At 37.4% G+C, this 24,336-nt stretch overlaps 1 protein-coding gene across 1 annotated transcript in view; it reads right to left on the bottom strand.

Moving 5' to 3' along the window:
* LOC150083109 (uncharacterized) overlaps positions 1-24,336 on the bottom strand; it is a 773,496-nt gene that overhangs the window by 415,680 nt on the left and 333,480 nt on the right. The window contains exon 8 of the mRNA XM_090378391.1: positions 2,943-3,042. Within this exon, the coding sequence (XP_090234517.1) occupies positions 2,943-3,042 (100 nt within the window). The remainder of the gene's footprint in view (positions 1-2,942; positions 3,043-24,336) is intronic.

A 24,336-nucleotide genomic window follows, 5' to 3' on the forward strand; every position in this document is an offset into this window, starting at 1 on the left:
CACCAACTGGAGATGTGCAAATGTATCCCCGATTCACAGAGGGGGATCAAAGAGTGACACGAGAAATTACAGACCAGTTAGTTCAACTTCTATTCCAGGTAAAATAATGGAGTGAGTCACTGGTTAAATATGCATAGCAGGATCATCTAGACAAGACTGAACTAATAATTCAGACACAGCATTGGTTTGTTAAGGTAAAGTCTCCTTTAACAAATTTGATTGGATATTATGTTGTGGTTACAAATGAACTGGATGCAAAAAATAATTTTGATATATACTTGAATTTCAAGAAAGCTTTTGACACTTGCACATGGAAGACTAATGTGCAAATTGGACCAGAATGGTATTAAGGGCAAGTTGCTACAATGGATAAAAGGATGATTGAATAGGAGAAAACAGAGGGTGGTAATCAATGGGTGCTGCTCTTCGTGGACTAATGTTATTAGACGAGTCCCACAGGGTTCAGTGTTGGGTCCACTGTTGTTTTGTATATTTATCAATGATATTGATGAAGGCATATCAAGAAAAGAGTTGAAGTTTGCAGATGATATAAATATTGGAAGGGTAATGGCAGTGTGCTACTGCAACAGGATCTAGAAAATTTGGGAAGATGGGCTGAGAAGTGGCAACTGAAGTTTAACATTGACAAATGCAAAATACTGCATATGGGTAGATGTAACCCCAGAGGAACATAACAACTGTATGGTACTACATTTAGGGTGGTAGAAAATGGGGAAAAAAAAAAAAAAAAAAAAAAAAAAGGACCCAGGAGTAATTGTGAGGTCAGATATTTTTTTTTATTTTTTATGAAAACCCCAAACACGAAAGGTATCAAAACCTATAGTACTTAGTACCATGCATTTGTTGAAAGAGAATGGGGGGGCTCTGCTGGAAACTTTGCTCTAGAGACTAAACATGGATTTCACCACTTCAAGCCTCCAATAAGCAAAGTGGTGGTATTGCACCAGTTGATGAGTCATCTACCACCTGCTAAAATATATGAAGTTTTCTGAGCAATGCAGACAAGCTGCCAGAGCAGGTCATGGGGTTCTGTCAATTATATACAGGAATTTTGCTAGCAGGGAAAGGGAGATCATTGTCCCTCGGTATAAGGCAATGGTCAGGCCATGCCTTGAGTACTGCGTACAGATCTGGAGGCCCCATTTTAGGAAGGATGTAGATTTTCTTGAGCATGTACAGAGAAGGGGAAAAACATTGTTGAGGGGAATGAAGGGAACCTCTTACCAAGAGAGGCTTAATTTCTGAAAATTGCAGCAGCTGGAGACTAGACACCTACGAGGTGATCTGATTGAGGTGTATAAGGCCTTGAATGGGTTGAGTACGCTAAATTCTGATGGGATTCTTCCATTTTTTTCAGATTATGAACCTAAGGGGACATAAATTAAAATTGAGGAAAGACAGCTGTAGAACAGATGTGCAGAAATTTGCCTTTAACCAACAGGTGGTTAATTGCTAGAATAAACTTCCATCTGTCGTTGTGGGAGTTGATAAGAGTCAAATAAATTTAAGGAGGAACTGGACAAACATTTAGAAGGAAAGGTTGTGTGAATTCTTTGTTTTTTTTTTTTTTTTGTTTTTTTTTTGGCTGATGCTACATAAGCTCATATGCTTGCTTTCTTGCATCACATGCCACAATTACCATTATTATTGTGGCATATTATCAAATGCCACAATTACTATTACTACTGACTCAAATATTGCATTGTCCACCAATGTCAATTCAAACAATTTTTTATTATTATTCTTTTCCTTACATTTTACGTGTTTCTCAACTAACAGCATAACATCTCCTCCCTTCCTGTCCTTTCTGTATACATTGTACTCCCCCCCCCCCAAATTCCAATTCTGCACTGCTTATATATCTGTGTGACACCCCACTCTGATATCCCAACAATATCCGCTTTTGGTGTCTTGACCAGCACTCCAAACTCATCTAATTTATTAACTAGGCTTCTAACATTGGTGTGAATGCAAGTATTCTAAATAATAAACAAAAAATAAATTGGTTTACTATCAGAGACAGAGAGAGAGAGATTTGATTTTAAATTCTCTATTCAGGAATATAGAACACTGTTCTCTAGACAACTTTCTACAGGTTACAGTAAGAATCACTTAGTCACAAGAATCGCTTGGCACTCAGAGCCAATGGTATCTGGTAATGATTTAACATCTATTTCTGATGTGACTAACTTCAGCTGGACCAAATGCAGTGGTAATGGGCACAAGATGGAAAGTGACAGTTCTAGAGGCTTGTCAATTATTCTCACTACTTTAGTAGCACATGTTTCTGCATAGTCTTATGCCAAACAGACATCAAAGATTCAGTCAAACGAATGAACTTCCTTCAATATGCTATCCAGAAAATGTGGGTGGCATCTTATCTGCATGGCTAGATAGGATGGCTATATTTTACCATTAGAGCAGAGGGCAACACCCTTTCTTACAATATGAGTTACTTTAAAAAATTAGGGCCTCAACATTGATCTATAACAATTTTTTACAAGTGTATCTCTATTTTAAATTAGATATGCAGTTGTAGAGGTAGACAAAAATATTTAGGTAAGTAGATAAAAATATATCTTCAAAATTCAATATAGGTCCAAAATTAAATCAGGAAAGAAATTAATGAAATTTCTGGAAACATTTTGTCCAGAAAATAATTTTTTATTTTTTATTTATTTATTTTTTTAATTTCTATGGACTGCAATCGACCAATTGTCAACCCCTGCATTTTAATCTTCTTGTGAAGGTTTCTGTCGCAGTAAGTAAATAAGATATTTGCAAATTGAAAATTCATCCTATACAATAGCAGAATACTGTTACAAATAAATTGTTCAGTGACTTTATAAATATAATATCAAAGAAAATTTGAAACAAAAATAATAAACTAAAATTAAATTGATGTTTTTTAAATTGCTAACCTGGATTTACAGTATTTGATAATTTCATGTCTCTCCTCTCGAGACAACTCATTCTTTCTGCGGGAAAAGAGGTCACACAGAATCAGCATCTTAATTCCAGCTGTAAAAGTATTTTGTATAATGTTTGCCTATTCATCCCAAGAATTAATAATACAGTTCAATAAAACAGAATGTATGTTTAAAATTTATAGTATTTTCTACCTATTGATTATACTCACTTCATAAATTGAAAAATTATAAAGTCATTGAAAATGTTTTTTTTTTTTTATTATTATTCTTTTTTTTTTTTATTAGAAAAAGTTTTGTACTTATCAGCATTTTGAATTCAAATTATGCTACACATAATAAAAGAATCTGTTTAAATCATGGGCCAAACTTCTGTGTTTTTTTTAAATTTATTATTTTTTACTGCCCATTGGTCCAAATGTGGTGACATTAAGTGATATACAAATAATTATATTTGTGATATAAAATAACTGTGATAGGCAAATAATTTGTATATCACTTAATATGTAATAAAATTTACATGCAATAAAATGAACAGGTTCAAGAGAAACTAATTTTAAACACTATTCGAAAATATTAGGCTATATATCAGTCACCAAATCAGAACACTATCTCAGATGGTCATGTGGCATGATCTGCATAATGTTGACAGCAAGCAGAGAATGACAATCAATGTTCCCTAAACAACCATCATGTTTGGACAGTTCCATAATGATCAAAATCAACATATGCTTCTCACATGGCAGAGTAGTGCAAACTTGTGACAGCAAAGGTCTTAACTCAATCAAAACTTACAGGGAACATAAAGGAGGTGCTTCAACTGGAATTCAGAGGGAAGTTGGAGGGAAACAAGAAAGGTAAGGCATTTCAAAAGTCTTCCATGACAGTATACTGATTTTGTTATGTCGCCCATTTGGACAGGTCTGAGTTCGTTGCCCATCTACATAACTGCCAACTTTTGAAAAGCTGGAGGCTAAATATTTGTAGTCAGGAGAGAAAAACAAGAGATTTTAAAAAAAAAGCAGCAGTCCTTCCCAAAAACACAAGGAAACAGTTTATTCAGAAAAACAGGAGATTTTAAGGTACATGCTGCACTCAAATTAAATTTTATTGACACACGTTATATTAAAATACAGCTAGAAGATTGTTTACCAGTACAGTATGCTTATAAACATTAGCTTACCTAACATGTTTCTGTCTGTGGATAACTGTTTAGATTGTCTGGTTGGGTTTTATTGGCGCATTAGCAACTAAACTAAGGCTATAATGTACCAAAACCTGGTCATAAAAAAAGTAAAACTTCCAGTGGCCTAAAGAATTAGGTCACTAAGTCAAAATATAAAAACAAGCAAAAAGTGTAAAAGACAAATATCAATAAACAAGTAACAATAACAAGGTAGATATTTTAAATGCGAGTAAAAAGGTTTACTAATTTTAGGAGCTAAAAACAGCAGACACATGGTCATTGTCAGACAACATCTGGCTGAGTGTATATGGCTCAGTCAGACGACTAAAAGCGGTAAAATTTACATCACGTTCATGTCTAAAACGTGGACACTCAGTTAAAATATGACAAATAGTTAAAAAGGTGTCACAATTCTCACACATAGGAGAATCATTCTGCCCTCAGCAGAAATACATGTGTAAGATGACTATATCGTGCCTCCGTAGGCAGGTGGGCAGGAGCAGCAGTGCATAGCACACACTTCTTGATTAGACTGGAGTTCGAGCCCGTGACCACAAAATACGGAGGATGCAGAAAGGTCAGGGAATGACCACCGCATATCCCTGGAGCAATATGGCCTTAGTTGCTAATGCTCCTAAAAACCAAAACAACAACATGATTATATCCTATGAGGAGGTGAGCTAAAACAACTTCCTTTCTGTGGTTCCTGCACAGACTAGACTGCCAGTGTTGGATTACAGGTTGGATTATCTGATACAACTTGTTTGTGGCCTGCCCATGCCAAGATTGTTGCCATTGGGAGAGTAATTCTGCATGTATTAAATGCCTGTAGTCTGTATAGGGGCCTAACATGCAAAGAGTATGGTCGTGTTGCGGTGACCTGGCTGCAGCAACAGCCAGTTCGTTACCCTTGATCCCAACGTGTCTTGGGATCCAACAGAAACAGATGTCGAATGAACACTCAGAAAGAGAAAGAATGTCTGCTGGTCCCGGAAGATGGATGAGGATTGAACCTAATCCCAGATAAAGCCTGCAGTATACTTAAGGAGTCAGTATACACCATACACTTTTCATACTTGTGAGTTTTTATGTGGCCCAAGGCTAATTCTATAGCGTACAACTCAGCTGTATATATATGCTGCATTCATGGGAAAGTCTCCCAGATATAGTTTTATTTGGGAAGATTGCAGCATATCGGACAGATGACTCTGACCTCGAGCCATCAGTAAAGACGGGCAAGAAGTCAGAGTACTCGGCTCGGTGGGCAGCATAGAGTTGTTGGCAGACAGAAGATGGGGTGATAGCCTTACCCCAATTTTTAATGGAAAGGTCGCAGGATCGTAAGTGAGCATGCCAAGGTGGAAGTGTTTGCCTTAGTGACTGGGCAACACTGTCTACCATTATATTAAGCTCTCTGAGTAGGTCTTGGACACAGATACCAAATGGACGGCTGGCAGTCTGACGGGTACTGTAGAGAGAGTTTCCCATAGTGGTTCGAATACGGAGATTGTCTGGCAGGGATTTCAGTTTAAAAGTATACAGGGTGTCTCAAAAATATTGGTACAAACATTTAGGGGAGGTAGGTAACATCTAAAGGAATGTGAATGGCATAGGAACCCATAACCGGAAACGTCACCGTAAGTCTGTAGACGGTGCTGTTCATCAGTTCGTGAGAGGGAAAATTTCTGGTTTACTCATTCAAGCAGTAATCGCTGCACAAAGAGCATGCATCAATATACGAACTGTGAGCTGGCAGACATGCACCTAGTGTATGGATTAGCAGAGGGCAATGGACGAGCCGCTCAACGAATTTATGGAGAACACTTCCCAGACAGACATGTACCGGACCACCGTTTGTTCGCACGTGTGCATCAAAATCTGTGCGATTATGGGTCATTGAGAGGTAACAGGAGTGGTGCAGGCAGATCACGTTCGACGCGAAAGTGTGTTGAATACCTTCCCAAATAATCCTACTACCAGCCCATGTGTCGTTGCCTCTGTCTTCGGAGTGTCTCATTGCAGTGTACAGCGTGTCTGGCACGACGATTCCTTATACCCCCTTTCATCTCCAAAGGGTTCAGTTACTGCTCCCCCAAGATCATCCTGCACGTGTGGCTTTTGCACAGTGGTTTCTCCAAGAAAGTGTTCAACAAGACTTGAATTTTCCAGCCTACATTTTGTTCACGGATGAGGCTTATTTCACTTGGGAAGGCTTATTCAATCAGCACAATGCTCGTGTGTGGGCTCACGATAACCCAAACGGTGTGTGCCCCCAGGCGGCACAACATCGCTTCGCAATAAATGTGTGGGCAGGTATGGTCGGTGACTGCTTAGTCAGCCCATATGAACTCCGCATGAACTCCGCTAAATATCAGATCTTTCTTGAAAAAGTTCTACCAGGGTTACTTGACGATGTTCCAGCAAATGTGAGACGCAACATTTGATTTCAACATGACGGGGCACCTGCCCATTATGGACGGTGTGTTAGTGACCATTTGAACAGGCGTTTTGGGCATCGATGGATTGGCCGGGGTGGACCCGTTTCCTGGCCCCCACACTCACCTGATTTATCAAGCATTGATTTCTTTCTGTGGGGGCCCTCAAATCTATCGTGTATGAATCGCCTGTGGAGACGGAAATGGCTCTCATGGCGAGACTCGTCTGCGCTGCTGCTGCTACTGTCAAAGAAACTCCAGATGTGTTCAACCATGTCCGCCAATCCATGCTGTGTCAGTGTCATGCATGCATCGCGTCTCATGGTGGAACCTTCAAGCATCTGTTGTAACATCATGAAATGCATCCATCTTGTACTCCATTATTAATATTATGTCAAATAAATGATTGCCACTAATTACTGCCTTGTCAGTTCTGCTTCTTGTGCCTCTGTTACTACTTTCTCGGAACATTTCCGGTTATGGGTTCCTATGCGATTCACGTTCTTTTAGATGTTACCTACTTCCCCTAAACGTTTGTATCAATATTTTTGAGACACCCTGTATGTTAGTGACAAATAGTTTCATCACAGTGAACCACCACTAATTGTGGTGGTTCACCTGCTTCGGCATATAAATTCTGCGGGTGGCTTGATGATGGACTGGGTCTAGCCATCAATAGTACACCGTTTCTTGCTGATGAGTACACTTTGGGGTCCATAATCTAATTTAGAACGAACAAGTGCACGATATAGACGGAGTAGGGTGCAGCAGTCTGTTCCCCAATTATTGAATGAAATGGCTCGTAGGGGTCCAATCCTCTTGTCCACAGTTCACGGACATGTGGTAGAAATGTCAACGTATTATCGAATAGAGAGCCCCAAGAATTTTGTCTCAGGTGCTACTGGAAAAATAATTTGTCCGAGCTTGATTTCTGGTTCAGGGTAAAGGTTCCATTTGCGACAAAAGTGTATACAGACGGTCTTCTGAGGAGAGAACCTGAAACCATTAGCCACTGGCCAAGAGTTGACATGGTCAACGTCGTGTTGCAATTGCCTTTCTATGACCCTCATATTACGTGACTGTGAAAAAATGGTAAAGTCATTGATGAAGATGGAACTGTTTACGGTTGGAGGAAGTTGTTCAGTAATGGAATTAACTTTGATAGCAAAAAGCGTAACACTCAAAACCGATCCTTGTGAGACTCCCTCTTCTTGGCAAAAAGAGCAAGAAAGAACGGATCCAACACGCATTTGGAAGGAGCGGTTTAATAAATAAAAAGTTTTTAATAAAAATGACTAAATGACCCCTAAGGCCAAGATTATGGATATCTTTTAGAATTCCAAATCTCCAAGCCATGTCATACGCTTTTTCTATATGGAAGAAAATTGACAACTGATGCTCGCGTTTCAGGAAAGCATCTCGAATTGATGTTTCCAATAGTATTAGATGGTCGAGTGTTGACCTGTTCCTTCGGAAGCCACACTGTACTTTGGAAAGGAGGTCATTTGCATCTAAATACCACGATCCGTGCAGTGACCATCCTTTCCAGAATCTTGTATAGGCAGCTTGTCAGAGCGATAGGACGATAGTTACTCGGAATTTTGGGATCCTTTCCTGGCTTAGGAAAGGCAAGAACGATTGCCTTATGCCTGGAGTCCGGAAATTGATCTTCCAGATAGATTCTATTGTAGAGAAAGAGCTGCCGATCCATAGAATGAGATGAAAGATGTTTAACCTTTCATAATGGATATCATCTGGCCCAACAACACTTGCTTTGGACAGAGATAGTGCCACTTTTAGTTCATGTTTTGTAAATGGTTGGTTGTAGGCCTCAGAGTTTTTTGAAGATAGCTTCAACAGCAACATTTCAGCTTTTTGTTTCAGGACCAATAAATCAGGGGTGTATAACGCTTTGGCAGATACTTTGGCAAATGCCTCCCCTTCAGTGTTTGCAATTGCAGTTGGATCTGCAATTTATCGATTATGTTCTAGGATCGATATATTGTACGACGTATATGTGCCCCTCATTTTCCGGACTTTACCCCAGACGACTTTTGGTGACGTTGTCTGGGAAATAGAAGTGAAGCAGATCCAAGATTCCTTCTTACGTCTAATATAACGTGCTTTGGCTCGTGTACATTTGAAGGCTATTGGGTTATCTGATAACTGCAAAATATACCCTATGCTTTGTTTGTAGCCTTTGGTGCTGCTGTGCAATCTCCATTCCACCGTGGTTTTGGAAGTCGTGGAAACTGTGTTGAAGCCTTCGGAATTGCAATTGCCGCTGCTTGGACAACTCTTTCTGTGATGTACATAACTGTGTCATTTATAGGTTCTTCGCTGACTGTGATGGTATTAAACGTTGCCAGATGTCCGAAGGCAACCCAGTCAACGTGATCGAGGTTCCACTGTGGTATCCTAGACGGAAGGCATTGTCTCCCACTGAAAAGGGTGGATAACATGGGAAAGTGATCACTACCATAAATGTTATCATCTACCTCCCATATACAAAGAAGAAGGATTGACGGCGAGCATATAGATGGATCTATTGCAGTAAATGTATGGGTAGACATGTGGAAGGTGTTAGAACCCACATTCAGGAGCACCAGATCGTTGGAGGAAGTTGTTCAGTATATGCATATGCTCGATAATCTGACAGTTCCATTGTAAAAATTTGAATGCGCCCATTTCTAAGGTTTGTTGGGTCCATCCGGTGGCTTTCGAAAGGCTGAGGGCTTGGTTTTCTCAGTCCTAGCTTTATCTTTCTTTGGGAAGAAAGGACGTTGACCTGTGTCCATATCTTCTTCCATTGCAAAGAGTTCCAGGACTGGGTTGTCCTGTACTCCTTTTCCTCGACATCCATTGTTTCTTGTATTGCAGGCGGCTCTTCCGATATTTTTCCCTTTTCTTTACCACTTGGTTTTGGTAGTGGTGAAGCATTAGGAGGTACGGAAATAGGAGTGGCAGCTGACTGTGTTTTTTGGGTGAGCTTTTGTGAATGCAATAAATAGTGTGCAATCAGAATAAATGTCTCTTTTGGTGGTACAGTCATCTCAGTTTGTGTACCAATGGTGCACTTCGCACAAACCTTCTGGGCGTATGAAGGTTTCCCGCTATTTATTGGTTGAATGCGTTTTCTGGCCTCCCAATAGGATATGTTCAGCTCTGTTTTTATTTTTTGAATTTCTTTTTCGTCCTTCCACCACTGGCATGCTCTTGAGTAGGCTGGATGCTCTCCTTGGCAATTTACACAGTTTGGTTTGGGAACTGAACATTCCTTGCTCTCGTGGTCCTTCGTACCATATCAAGCACAGGCAGGTTTACCACGACAAGCTGTTTGCAAGTGCCGTATTTTTGTCATATAAAACACCTCAGTGGGTTTGGTATGTAAATCCTCACTGGGCAACTTAAGTAGCCTGCCTTGATGGAACTTGGAGGCCATGGGGTTGTTATTTGCTTTTTTTTTAGGAGCATTAGCAACTAAGACCATATTGCTCCGGGAATATGCCGTGGTCATTCCCTGAACTTTCCGCATCCTCCGTATTTGTGGCTCACAGGCTCGAACCCCGGTCTAATCAAGAAGCATGTGCTACGCACTGCTACTCCTGCCAACCTTGCTACAGAGGCGACAGGCCATGGGGTATTGAATGTTAGGATGAGATTCCCATCCTTCCGCATTGATATTCTTCTTGACAGTCATCACTCCTGGTCTTTTAGTTCAGAGCATGAAGATCCCTCTCTGAAATGACACCTCGTGAAGAGTTCAGAGTTTTGTGGGGTGTTACACTGATCGGTATTCCCCCTATGAATGTCACTTTCAGGATTCTTTCTGCCTGCTTTGTGCTTGAAGCTTCGATTAAAAGATCGCCAGAACACAGCCGTTTTACGGATTTTGGTGATCCTGCCAACCCTTCTAATCCTTTCTGGATAAAGAAGGGTGACATATTCCCAAGTGACTGCTCTCCGGTAGAATGGAGAATGAGGAAAAGCAGTTTTATAGATGGTGTTTTATCCTCAGTTCTGGCTCTATTGAAGAACTGGTGTCATTCTCATCTGGTTGATTAGGTAGGGGCTTTGTAAGTAAATAAGTAAATTATTCATACAAATAAGATAAAAATTTCAGATGCCCTAAGTACCTCACCCACCACGGAGCACTACGAGCGGACGCCCACTCGTGAACTAGCAGGTATTGCGTACACAAATGGGACGCCAAGTTTGCTTAGGAGTACCATACCCATGTTTCCAATAAGCCTTGATCTCATCCCAGGACCAAAGGGAGGGAGATTTATTGCAACGCATTTGACCCAAGCAGTAAGAACCACCCGCCGACTGATCCCAGTCGGACTGGTACGGAGCCACCCGTCTTGTTGAAGCAGGGGCCAAAGTAGTGTATCAAGGCCCCCTCAACCACCAGGTCCCCCTTTCTGAGTTTCCACGGGTTGTAGCACACACCAGATTCTAATGATGTAACCCTGGAACCAAGGTATGGCCATTGGATCCCAATGATGCTAATCTGGAAGACCAGCAGCATCACTGGGAGGTCCCCTCACCATGTAAAGGTGCTCACTTCGAGAGGGGGATTGTCTGGTAGGTATCAACTGATGACTGTTTTAAGGAAGATAGCTTTGAAGGCTTTGCATATCTTCAGAAATGCAAGTTTTATTTTTGTTTATGCAATTATTATATTTTATCAAATTTTTTCCTGTTTGTGAGTCATTGCAAGAAATTTTACTTACACTATAATGTAACACTATAATGGTTCATACATATAAATCAGCATACAAATCAGATGTTACAACATGCAAACTTCAATTAACTCTTTTTTACCATATGTATTAAATATCCCTTATGGTAAAGTTTTACCATGTTCTGAATGTCAAAAACCACTTCATTAGACATTCAACACATTGTCTCTACACTAGTCTCTTGGTGATCTTTCATAATTGATTGATAAGGATGTTAGCTTTTAATAATTTACTGACAGCCAAAGGAATTGCACATGTCTATAGACTATCAGCAATGCGAGTTAACAGCTGAAAATGAATAATGTATTTTCTTTGAAAATACATCTTAAAACTTATTAATTTTTTATATTTCATAAATTTTATATTTCCCCTACCAATGGCTCATTAAACAATTACAACAAACCATTCTCAGATGTTTATCATGGAAAAAATTCACAGAATTTAAATATTTCAATTTTAAAACAGTTTTACTATTTAATTTGAAAAGAAAAGGACTACAAAAAACTGTATTTTTGTGAAAAGATGGAGAAACTTTATGGTACCAATTCTAGCGTGATGTTGAGACAAAGAAGGGGATCTAATCGAGTCAAAAAAAAATACATTCTCCATGGTAAATTGACAACTATGCATCTAAGACTGGAGGAAGGAATTTCTTAAGGCTTTTTCAATCGAAAGTGTAGCTAGGCAATATTAGGTGGAAACAGTAGTTGTCCCACTAAGTGATTCAAAGCTTTTCTGCCCCAGGAAACACACACACACACACACACACACGAACAGACATAATACACGATGGCACAAAATGGTCTTAGTTGCTGATGAACTTAAAACACAAAAAAAAAAAAAAAAACCAGCATATCAGCTAAACCAAAACCATTTGACTTGGTTGAAACAATAAAAAGAATGTATTCCTATTATCTTTTCTTCGGCATGTTAAAATAAACTAATTTCAACAAAAAAAGGATAATGTACTTTAATTTTTTCAAATAATGAATGCCATATACCAGACTTTCGACTGGACTGCAATACTCATGCAACACATGACTATTGAGTAGTACTCAAATTTAATCAGCTCTTTTAAACTTTAATAGATTTGCATTAAGAAAAAATCCAAGCATAACAGGAACAAAAAAGATCTGAATACATTAGTATTCGGATGTGCAAAATAATTCAAGGAAGCAAGATTACATAGCACCAGTCAAAAAAAATAATCAATAAATTTAATTTAAATTAAATTAAAAAATGAAATGAAGTGGTAATATCACATTCCCTCTCTTCATTTACATATTCTTTCAAGTACAGGCATCCCTACTTAGAGCTCTTAACTGGAACTGTGAAATCAGAACACTAACTGAAGCAAGCTTACATAGCAACAGCCAAAAAAATAATAAAAGAAAACAAATAAATTCAAATTAAATTAAAAAATAAAATTAAGTTGGCAATATCACCTTCCCTCTCTTCACTTATTTTTTTCAAGTACATACTGGCATTCCCTGCTTAGAGCTCTTAAGTGGGACTATGAAAACAGAGCACTAACTGATTCTTGTATAAAGCAGGGGAGAACCCTCCTAACAACGTAACGTAAAATTAATTTTAACTATTTGGCATAACCAGTATTTTTAGCTGACTTAAGCCACCATTGCTCTGTGTAACAATATTAAATGTAGCAGGAACATTTCAAGTTTTAAATAGGAATTTTAAATACAGTAGAATCCGGATAAGAAGTTTTCCAAGGGACTGAAGGTTTAGAAACTCTTGCACAGGAAAACTTCTTAGAAGGGTATGAAATATTAACCACGCAAAATAAAAATGAAAAGATACACATATAAGCTATAGATCATTTTTATGTACTATTTCAGAATTTATAATATTTTACTCTACCTATGGAAAACATTTTTAAACTGAAGATTTTTAATTACATAACATTCTGTTCATTACACTCATTACAAGCTGGAAGGATGAGCCCCTTTGAAGTTTCAACATACCTTAGTGGGTGATAATTACAATAATCCACAATGTAATTCAGAACCGTTCGCAACCATCACAACTTTAACGGCTTTTTTTTTTTTTTTTTTGATTTGGTAGTTGTTGGCGCATCGGCTTCTGTGACCATATTGCACCTCCCAAAGTTTTTGCAGTACTTTGATCCAAGCCCGAGGCGGGAATCGAACCCGCGACCTTTGGGTTTCTGGGCAGGTACTTTACCCACTCGGCTAGCCCGGTCAGCACATTAACAGCAAATGCTTCACATGGTCAATGTTATCCAATTATGGATATCAATGAAATCACTTGCAATATGTCACTTCCAATATATCAAAATGTTTATACTAAAAACGTTTCAGCGCTGAAAGCCCAAGACTAAGGATAATTCACTATCTGAACAAGTTAGTGTGTAGTATCATTTAATTCATAGAAAATCACCAAAGTAGGTGAAATGGCATAATTTTTGTGATATCTCATATTGGGAATGCCTTCACAACGAGTTGCCCTGATATTGAACTACCTTGAATAAGCAATGCTTTGACACTGGATTCTCGCTGTTTGTTATTTGGTTTTTAGGAGCATTAGCAACTAAGGCCATATTGCTCCAGGGATATGCGGTGGTCATTCCCTGACCTTTCTGCATCCTCCTTATTTGGTGGTCACGGGCTCGAACCACAGTCTAATCAAGAAGCGTGTGCTATGCACTACTGCTCCTGCCCACCTGGCTACGGAGGCACAGTGGATTCTCGTGGATACCTCCAAGAATCCTCCAAGAAAAAGTAATATTAGTCTTCTCCATTGGTGAAGAATTGCTTATTGGAGGTAGTGCAATATAAGGCAACTTGTTGTGAAGGCATTCACAATATGAGATACTGTGTTTAAAAAAACGATGCCATTTCACGTACTTCGGTGATTTATTACGAATTAAGTGGTGCTTGACATTAACTTGTTCGATTACCACAATGTTTATACTGTTTAATTTTAAAAATAAATAATTTCTAAATATAAAAAATGAAGTTGGAAAATGTCATTATAATAATACACTGTATTTTTTCTCAAAATTTTATGCCTGGAAAACAATACGTTACAATATACAGAGTTGAAAGTGGGACTTAAGAACCCAAACCTAGTACAGGGGAATACTTCTTATGTGGGAATTTCTTATCCGGGTTCTACTGTATATAAACTCATCCAATAAAATAAATACAGCATATGTTCAATAAAATACAAGAAAGCTTACCTCAAAATTATGCAATTTGATGGTATTTAGATTATTTACAATAACAGCTGGTGATACAGTTGAGCTTCAAATTGCTCAATACAACTAAATGTAGTGTAAATCTAGCACACATCCAAATCCAGTCTTTTTTTAACGTATCCAATTTAGTTCCAAACTAAAAGTTTTTTTGATAGCTTTTCACGTTCTTCATGTTATTAGCACTAGCTGACTCACTTGATCTCTTTGAAGCCATTTAAAAAAGAGAGAACTTGACACCGCCTACATGGTAAACTAAAATGAATCACTCAGACCCAAATTCACATAAATAATAAGAAAACCAAAACTAAACTGAAAACAGCACTGAGCACTGTGCATCTTAAAGAAACTCCATCGGGAACTGACAGTTCCTTCAGAGAAGTTTCATGAACATATCACTAAACTTCAACTAATTAGAATCCCCAAGCAGCCACTCCTTTTTATTAACACCACCAGGCAGGAATTTTCTAATATGCAGAAACAGTGCAGTATTTGCTTCAATATATTTTCCACCTATAGCATTTTATAGTCATGGACAAAGGAAACTTGTAGCAGTACAAACAATTCCAGAAATCTGGCAAAGAGATATATAGGGACACAAAATATAACTTCTGAGTAATAAACAACAGCTTTCAAAATATCTTCTTGTCGTAAATTGGAACTGTTTTTTGGAACTGTATTTTTGGAACTTCCAGTTTAGCCAGCAATTCCAAGTAGCTAAAATTCATAGTATATATATATATAAAATATCAAAATATTTTTTTTTTTTTGCATCCAGTTTTTTTTGTCACTGCATCCAAACAAATTAACAAATTGATCCGTTGACATCTCCCCCTTACCAAATCCATGCTGTGAATGCAGATTACTTCAGTCAATAAATAGAAGAGACCATAGTTTCATGATTATGTTTTCCTTTCTTTCAAAGCCAGATTAATAAATTTTCTTTCACTGAAATACCCCACACATAAAATACAAAAATTTTAAACTGGATTTTTAATTGAATTGTACTGAATTTTTTATTAAATTGTACTATTTTAATTCATTATACTAAGTTTGTAATATGTAAGTTATTACTTTGAAATTTTTTCCTGTATTTCAAAGTGATGAAATTTCATTAAAACAAATATATTTTGTTCATCACATGAATTCGTTATACTGATGTTTCACTCAATCAATTCTTTCACTATAGCTTTTTTTCAATCAATCCTTTAACTATAGCTAAACGTCCAACCCTCACAAGAAGTTGAGGTTATACCCCAGTTAATCCTTCTTTCACTAAATGAAAGTATTCAGACATCCATCTAAAATTATACCCTCCCAATTTAAATTTGTGCTCCATCCCTTATGTGTACCATGTTATTAACTACATCAAATCATTCAAGGCCTTAAACACTTCAACCTGGTTGAACTTACAAAACTTAGCTCCCTTGATTAGAATATCCCTTTTATGAGCTTAACCAATTTTGTCATGTTCCTCAATACCCTTTCTAGCAGCCTGAAAGGTGGTCACCAAGTCTCTGTGTAATATTCAAGATGCAGCCTGACTAATGCTTTACATAATGGAATAACCAGGTATATCTCTACTGCAAAGTTTCTACACATTATCGAGAAAACATCATGGGCTGTCCTAGAATCCAGTCTACACTGTTCAGAAAACATTATATCAGATTATAAAGTTACTCTCCAGTCTATTTCATTCATTATCTACAATCTTGAGTTTGGTGGTACTTTAGGATTACTGCTACTCAGATGCAAGACCTTGCATTTTCCTGTATTAAGTATCGGCTATCATCTCTTGGCCCATCCAAATAATTGTTCAGTCTTGAATAAAGTAGCATAACCTACGTCCATATCATCAGCAACTTTGACATTAAAGTTAAAATTCTAACATCAATATTATAAACAGTAATTGGCCAAGAACCAAAGCCTGTGGGGCCATAGGCATAACATTAGTTCATGAAGTGTAGGTGCCATTTAAACTTATTCTCCTAACTATTGTTGTTGTTGTTGTTTTTGGTTTTTAGGAGCATTAGCGACTAAGGCCATATTGCTCTGGGATATGCGGTGGTCATTCCCTGACCTTTCCGCATCTTCCGTATTTGGTGGTGACGGGCTCAAACCCGGGTCTAATCAAGAAGCATGTGATACGCACTACTGCTCCTTCCCACCAGGCTATGGAGGCGCCCTCCTAACTATTAACCATCCCATTATCCACAGTAATAAATTGCCTTTAATTCATATACCACAATTCATACACAAATCATTTATATGGGACTGTATCAAAAATACAAAGGATGGTTTAAAAAATGACAATTCATAATTAACACCCATTTAAAAAATAAATAAATAAAATAAAGTAAGAGTGTAAGGCCAAAAGAGCAGATGTATAATAACACTTTAGAATGAAGATTTAGAATATAAAAGTATAAAAGAGTGCAAAATCAGCCATTAAGGAAAAAGGAACTTATAAAGGCTAATAAGATACCTTGGGTTGGTTTGCTATATAATACCCTATAAATAAACAAATAATTAGTATTAAATTTTTTTCTTCTTTTTCTTCTTCATTTCTTCTTTATGTATACGATGGGATATCAAAAAGTTCATACCCTGAACTAGATAAAACATCAGTTGGAAGATGCCATTTTTAATATAAGTTGTCTGCGTATTCAATAAATAATGTGAAATTTCATTCCCGTAGGTGATCACACACCAGAGGAGGAGCCCAGAATCTGAGGAATGACGCTATGTTGACAAAGTGAAGTATCAAGCAGTGATCAAGTTTATCTGTTTTGGATATATCTCTTTTAGGGATTATCCTGACTTCTAATCTCTCTTGGCACAAGCACATTACAAATATTGCTTCCTCTGCATCTGAAAAACTTGGTTTTCTCTTTCGCTCTTGACGTTGCTTTTCTTTAAAACAGCTGTTCATGCTGTAAAAATCGCAAATCCTCTCTACCATGGAATATTGTTCCCACATCTGGGGCAGTGCCCCCAAAACCTCTCTCAGGCTTCTAGATTCCATTCAGAAGAGGGCAGTTAGGTTAATTAATGACTCCTCTCTTCTAACAGAGTTTCTCCACTCGCTCTCTCATAGATGCACTGTTTCTCTGCATGCCTTTTCTATAGATACTTTCATGGGCACTGTTCTTCTGAATTGGCTTCTATAATTCCCACTTTCTCCTTCAAAAGAGTCCATACATGTGCCGCCACCAGCCAACATCCATTTACTGTTCAACTCCAAACTCACAGAGCCAACTTTTCATCTTCCTCGTTTATTCCTTCAACTGCCATTTTCTGGAACAACCTTCCTTCATATGTCTTTCCTGAAAATTACAGTCTACAGAAGTTCAAGTCTAATGTCAACAATTATCTTCTCTCGTCTTCTCAACCTCCAACCCAAGCACCGTACTAAGTACTATAGGTTCTAATGCCTCTCGTGTTTGGGGTTTTCATAAAAAAAAAAAAAACAGAAGACAAATGATGGGTGTACCAGTATAATTCGGAGACTAAAGACATGTCAAAAGCAATGGAAGCACACCTCCAGAGGAAGTCATCAATGAAGTGGAATCATGGTTTCAGACAAAAAGTGCAAACTTCTATGATCAGGGCATTTAACAACTGATCCATAGATGGGAGAAATGTTTTACTATACATGGAAAGTACATAGAAAAGGATTAAAAGCTCCTGTGAAATTTCACCTTTCCAGGTATAGGTACGAATTTTTCGATACCCCCCCTCATGTGTGTGTGTGTGTGTGTGTGTGTGTGTGTGTGTGTGTGTGTGTAGAAGAAAATGAATAAAGAAGATGAAAAAATAAAAGAGAAAAATATAAGAAATGATATAGGTGAAAAGGTAAAAGAAAGATAAAGAGATAAAAAGCAAAAAAAACTGAAAGAGAGGAAGAAATTTAAAAAAAAAAAAAAAAAAAAAAAAAAGTGTGTGTGTGCATACGTGCATTCATTATTTATGGGGTTTCACTATTGGTCTATATCTATTCGCCTATCTGCAAATGGACGCAGTTATTTGTTATTTGGTTTTTAGGAGCATTAGCAACTAAGGCCATATTGCTCAGGGATATGCGGTGGTTATTCTCTGACCTTTCCGCATCCTCCGTATTTGGTGGTGACGGGCTCGAACCCCGGTCTAATCAAGAAGCGTGTGCTACGCACTGCTGCTCCTTCCCACCTGGCTACGGAGGCGCCCAGACGCAGTTATAAAGCCAGTTATAACTGGCTGCAAAGATAGAGCTTATTAGTATAACTTACATATACAATAAGTGCCAGTTATAGTGATCATGTTTGCAAACTGAATTTTGATTCTAATAAACAGCGATTCTGATAGGCGAAAATCAATGAATATTATCCACAGGCTATAAATATAAAGATACAGTAATACCCCGAAGTTACGCGATAGGTGGGTCCGACGAAAATCGCGTAAGTCGAATTCGCGTAAGTCGGGGTACAACTTTGCATATAAATACATATAAATTTTGTTTAATTGGGACCAAGGACTAACAAAAACACTAGTTTAGAAGAAAAATATTAATAAAATTGCAGTTCTTTATACATATTAATACAAAATATGTATTAAAAAAACAAATGACTTACGTTAAAAAGTTATTTCGATGTCGATGGCTTCATAAAATCTAACAAATTCGTCTGACGACACAGCGCGTTCTTTTTTTCACGCAGAATTTCTTCGTAGCAAGCTAATAATTTTTTTATTCCTTGCTTTGTAGCTATAACGCGTTCTTCGTTGGAGTCTATGTTTTCTAAAATTTTTAAGCCCTTTACAATTGAGCCCTTTTCAATTTTCAACCTGTCAAGTTTGCAATTGTCATTTGCTTTTCGCCGTTGCTTCATTTAGGCCTGTAGTACGTGCAATATCACATGGTCTTTCATTTCGCTCAAAGCGTTTCACAATTTCATATTTTTTTCTCTATCGACAGAGGCGGACTGGCAATAAGCCTTACCGGGGAAACCCCGGTGGGCCAGTGTGATTTTGGCCATAAACCATAGTATGAGGCCACTATAAATTTTCCCGGGTAAGAATTTTTGACCCAGTCCGCCTCTGTTTATCGATAATTGCTTTTCTTTTTCTCTCTGAATCTGCAGTGTCTTCACCAGGACGCTTCCTTTTTATTTTTAGGGAATAAAGCACAATTACAAAACGAGGAGGCACGCTTGATACGCATAAACAAAGCTGCACGCATGTAGCAACTGAATAAACAACACCATAAAGGCAGAGATACACTATTAACACCTCACATTTCTAGGGGTTACTACCATAAAAAAATAAAAATCCAGTTGCGTTTCTGCTAGTGGAATCTGTTATAAACTGGTAGTAAACTCGATCTAATTGCATTTGCGATTATACCGATAGCTGGAATTGTGTTGGTTTTTACGTTATTATGGTGAAAGTGTGTTTCCCCTTCACTGATATAAAAAACATAAAAGCAGCAAAGTTGAATTTTGTTCATCTTTCGCTCTCATTCTCCACCGTCGCACCGTATATCGATAACATATGAAAAACGACCTTGAAGATAGTGGGCGGCAGCCAAACGAAAAAATCAGGAACCGCGTAACTCCGAGTTCGCGTAAGTCGGGGTAGCGTAAGTCGGGGTATTACTGTATATAGAACCAATTTACAATTTATTACCAGAAGTTTATTACCAATTAAATGTTACGTGAAAATTGAAAGAATATTATCCACAGGTTAGCAAAAGGAAAATAAATTTATATATATGTACATGGCTTAATTAATATACATATTAATTAAATATAACACTTTGTAATATGATTATAATTTAAAATAGTCACTTATATTAGATTGTATTACATTATCACTGCATAAATTATCAACTCTATTTAATTTTAACAGTTAAAATTCTTCGATTTTAACTGTCTATATTCAAGATTTTGTTGTTGTGGTAGTGGAGTTTAATGACACATAAGCTGCTGGGGCCATATTGTATCTTGCTAACAGTGCATATGAAATTTTACCTTTATTGCAATAACTATATTTTATGATATATTCCTATACGATTTAGGAAAGTAAATAGTTCTTTTTTTATTAGGTTTATCTCCAAGAATCAGCAACAAATTTGTTGATGACTGTGTATTAGCAAATGATTTAAAGGTGTTTAAGTGGACATTTTAAAAGTGAGGAGAATATACTAACAAATGGTAGATAGTTGTACATAACATGATGTACACTGGGGAACATTGTCATTCATTAATAGATACAGATGAGTGAAATGAGTATGCCAAATCCTCAGCCATCCTAAAATTGTTTCTTCTCATCTGCTTTCCCAGAAGACACAGTTTTGGTTCCATTTCATATAATTTGTTTCCTGGATAACCTCTCGATATTCGTGACCAGCAATTGTAACATGCTTTATGGATAATATGTTTGTAATCTGTAAAAAGAGTTTGAAAAGTCTGCAAAAGAGGAGGATCTGGCTGGAGGGTACAATATCTGCTCTTTCATTTCCTGTTATTCCAGAATGTCCTAGAATCCACGAGAATGTGACAATTTGGTTTGACTCATTACAAGAAAATAATTTAGAATGGATTTGTTAGTACAGGGTGAGAGGAGTTGCTATTGCTACTTATAGCAGAGACAGCACAGGTGAATGACAGGAAGACTGCCGCAGCACCTACTTGAGTCTCAGTTTTTGATCCATCTCATTGCTCTTCTCTGCACTCGTACCAGCAGCTCTACATCTTTCCTAAAATAAGGCCTCCAGACCTGCATAAAGTACTCAAGGTGTGGCTTGACCTTACACAAGAGGACACTCTCCCCCTTATCTCTGTTAGCAAAATTCCTCAAAACCATTGACAAGACACCATGAGCTACTCTTGCAGCCTTTTTTTACACTGCTCAGAAAACTTTATATATCTGACTGCACAATTACCCCAAGGTCTTTTTCATTCCCCATTACCCTAAGTGTAGTACCATCCAGTTACGTTACTCTCGGGTTACTGTTACACGTGGCAGTATTTTACATTTCTCAATGTTAGACTTCAGTTGCTACCTCTCAGCCCATCTACTCAACTTTTCATATCCTGTTGCAGTAGCGTACTATCATTACTGAAATTAACAACCCTGCCAACCTTCGTATCGTCTGCAAATATAGACATTAACCCTGATATACCTTCATCGATAAATATCAAAAACAACAATGGATCCAACACCAAACACTGGGGGAATCCACTAATAACATTAGTTCATGAAGAGCAGTGTCCATTGATAACCACTCTGTCTTCTCCCACTCAACCATTCTATTATCCAGTGTAGCAACTTACCCTTAATGCCATACTACTCCAATTTGTACAGTAGTTTTCCACGTGGCATAATATCAAAATCTTCCCTAAAATACAAGTAAATGATATCAAAATTATTCTTTGCATCCAGTTCCATTGTGACCACATCACAGTATGAAATCAAATTTGTCGGAAAGGCTGCCCCATATGACTTTCCCTTAACAAACCGGATCTGATATATAACTGCTGCTGCTGTCTTGTCTAGATGATCCTGCATCACTTCCTTAACCAGTGACTCCATTATTTTCCCAGAAACAGACATTACACTAACAGTGTCTGTAATTACCCTAGTCACCCTTTGCCCCCCCCCCTGCAAACTGGGGACACATTTGAACATCTCCAGTTCAAGTTTAGAAATAGGAATGAAAAGCAGATTTCAGTGAAGGGGAAACAGATTTCATCATAATAACAAAAACTTTCAGAATTCCAGCTATTGGTATTATCGTAAATGCAATAAGATCGAGTTTACTACCCGTTTATAACAGATTGTACAAACAAAAATTCCCAATATATCGAAAACTGCAAATTGTTTGTATTGTTTTATGATAGTGACCTCTAGAAATGTGACCTCCAGAAATGTGCTTTACAAAAATATCAGAAGCGTTCAAAAACTGATTCTTATAACTGAAAATGTGATTCTAATAAACAATGAAAGTGTGGCGCATGTTATTGATCTGAATTGGTTCTTTGAAATTTGATTCTATAAAGCAGCTGATTCTAATAACCAGTGATCACGATAACTGCCGCTTACTGCATTTATATTTTTGTGTACACTATGTTTTGTGCTTATAGGTAACTGTATAACTGTGTAGCTAACAGGAGGGCAAACTAGGTAAGTAATTAGAATAGAAATAGACACTCTCCTGGCCTTGTATTACACTAATAGCCCAGAATGTGGAAAATTTTAGCTGGAGAAAAGTGAACAGTATATATGACTGAAAAATTTGTAAAAAACACAGAGCTACAAGTCTCATTAACTTCTACATTGTAACAATATATTTAAAAGAGCAAGAGATTACCTCAATACTTTGGTTTGAATGCTTCCAGTCAATGCTCTCCAAATGTAAATGAATAAAATAAACAGATAAAATGATTATAACAAATTCTTTCACTCATAGAGACATGACTGATCTGACACACAATTGAATCGAAAGCCGAGAACCCCAACCCAACCCTGAAAACCATGAGTGTGAGAAGACATTGTCAGAATAATTAAAATAGTTAAAAGATGGACAACAATTTACAAGAATAATTAATTAAAACCAAAATTATAAAATTTGAATAAACACATTGCCATACAAATTTAACGAAATTTACTGTATTATCAAGGGTCGACTAGGTGTACTCTCAATTTACGTGTGAAACAACACTCTGCTTTGGTCCACATATCGTGCACAAACGCATCGGAATTAGAATTTCATGCCATCAATGAAGGCATTGATGGCATGAAATTGAAATTCATTAGAATTTCAATGAAGCAGAAATTTTAAATAAACAACATAATTACATAAAATTATTGAGGACTGGAACCCGTGAAATGAAGCTACACTCAAATTCTATTAACATGCGCCGTCCTTACCTAATTTCAGATTTCTGGTCTCTTTATGCATGCGCCAATATAAATAATCTCTCCATTTAAGAACTAACACAAGCACATACTTCGCGTTATTTCCGACTTGTGTTCAAGATGAATAGTCGAAAAGCGTCTGCTTAAGGAAGGAAAATACAGTAAATTTCATTTAATTTGTATGTCAATGTGTTCATCCAAATTTTACAATCATGATTTTAATTATTTATTCTCGGAAACAGTTTTCCTTCATTTAACCATTTTAATTATTCCGACAGAATGTCTTCTCGCACGCATGGTTTTCCTGAGTTGGTCTAATGTGTTTCGGGGTCAAGTGAGAGTTCTTAGCTTTTGATTCCAGTATGCATTGGATCGATCATGTCTCTGTAAGTGAAATAATTCATTAAAATCATTTTATCCGTTTATTTTATTCGTTTACATTTGGAGAGCAGTGATGGAAGTATTGTACACAAAATATTGAGGTAATATCTTCGTCTTTGAAACATATGACTGAAGAATATAAAATTAGTCTTCGAATTATCAAGAAGCACGATTTCCCATCCATGATAGGGGATGGCAGTTGCATGGATTTCCCATCATGCAACTGCCCTCAATATATGTGATCAAGGTGTATAAGGCCTTGAATGGCTTGAGCAGGCTCAATGCTGACAGGATACTTCTGCTTGCTCAGATTAAGAACCTGAGGGTGCATAGATTCAAAGAGGAAAGAGAGTTGCAGAAGTTTGCTTTAGCCAGCAGGTAATTGATTGCTGGAACAGACTTCCATCTGTTGTTGTGGAAGTTGATAACTTAAATAAATTTTAGGCTGAACTAGACAAACATTTGGAGTGACCGGATGAGTGTGTTTTTTTTTGATGCTGTATAAGCTTGC

Source organism: Mastigoproctus giganteus, chromosome 7, assembly GCF_048544385.1.
Source record: "Mastigoproctus giganteus isolate SK-2022 chromosome 7, ASM4854438v1, whole genome shotgun sequence".
Classification (NCBI taxonomy): Eukaryota; Metazoa; Arthropoda; class Arachnida; order Uropygi; family Thelyphonidae; genus Mastigoproctus; species Mastigoproctus giganteus.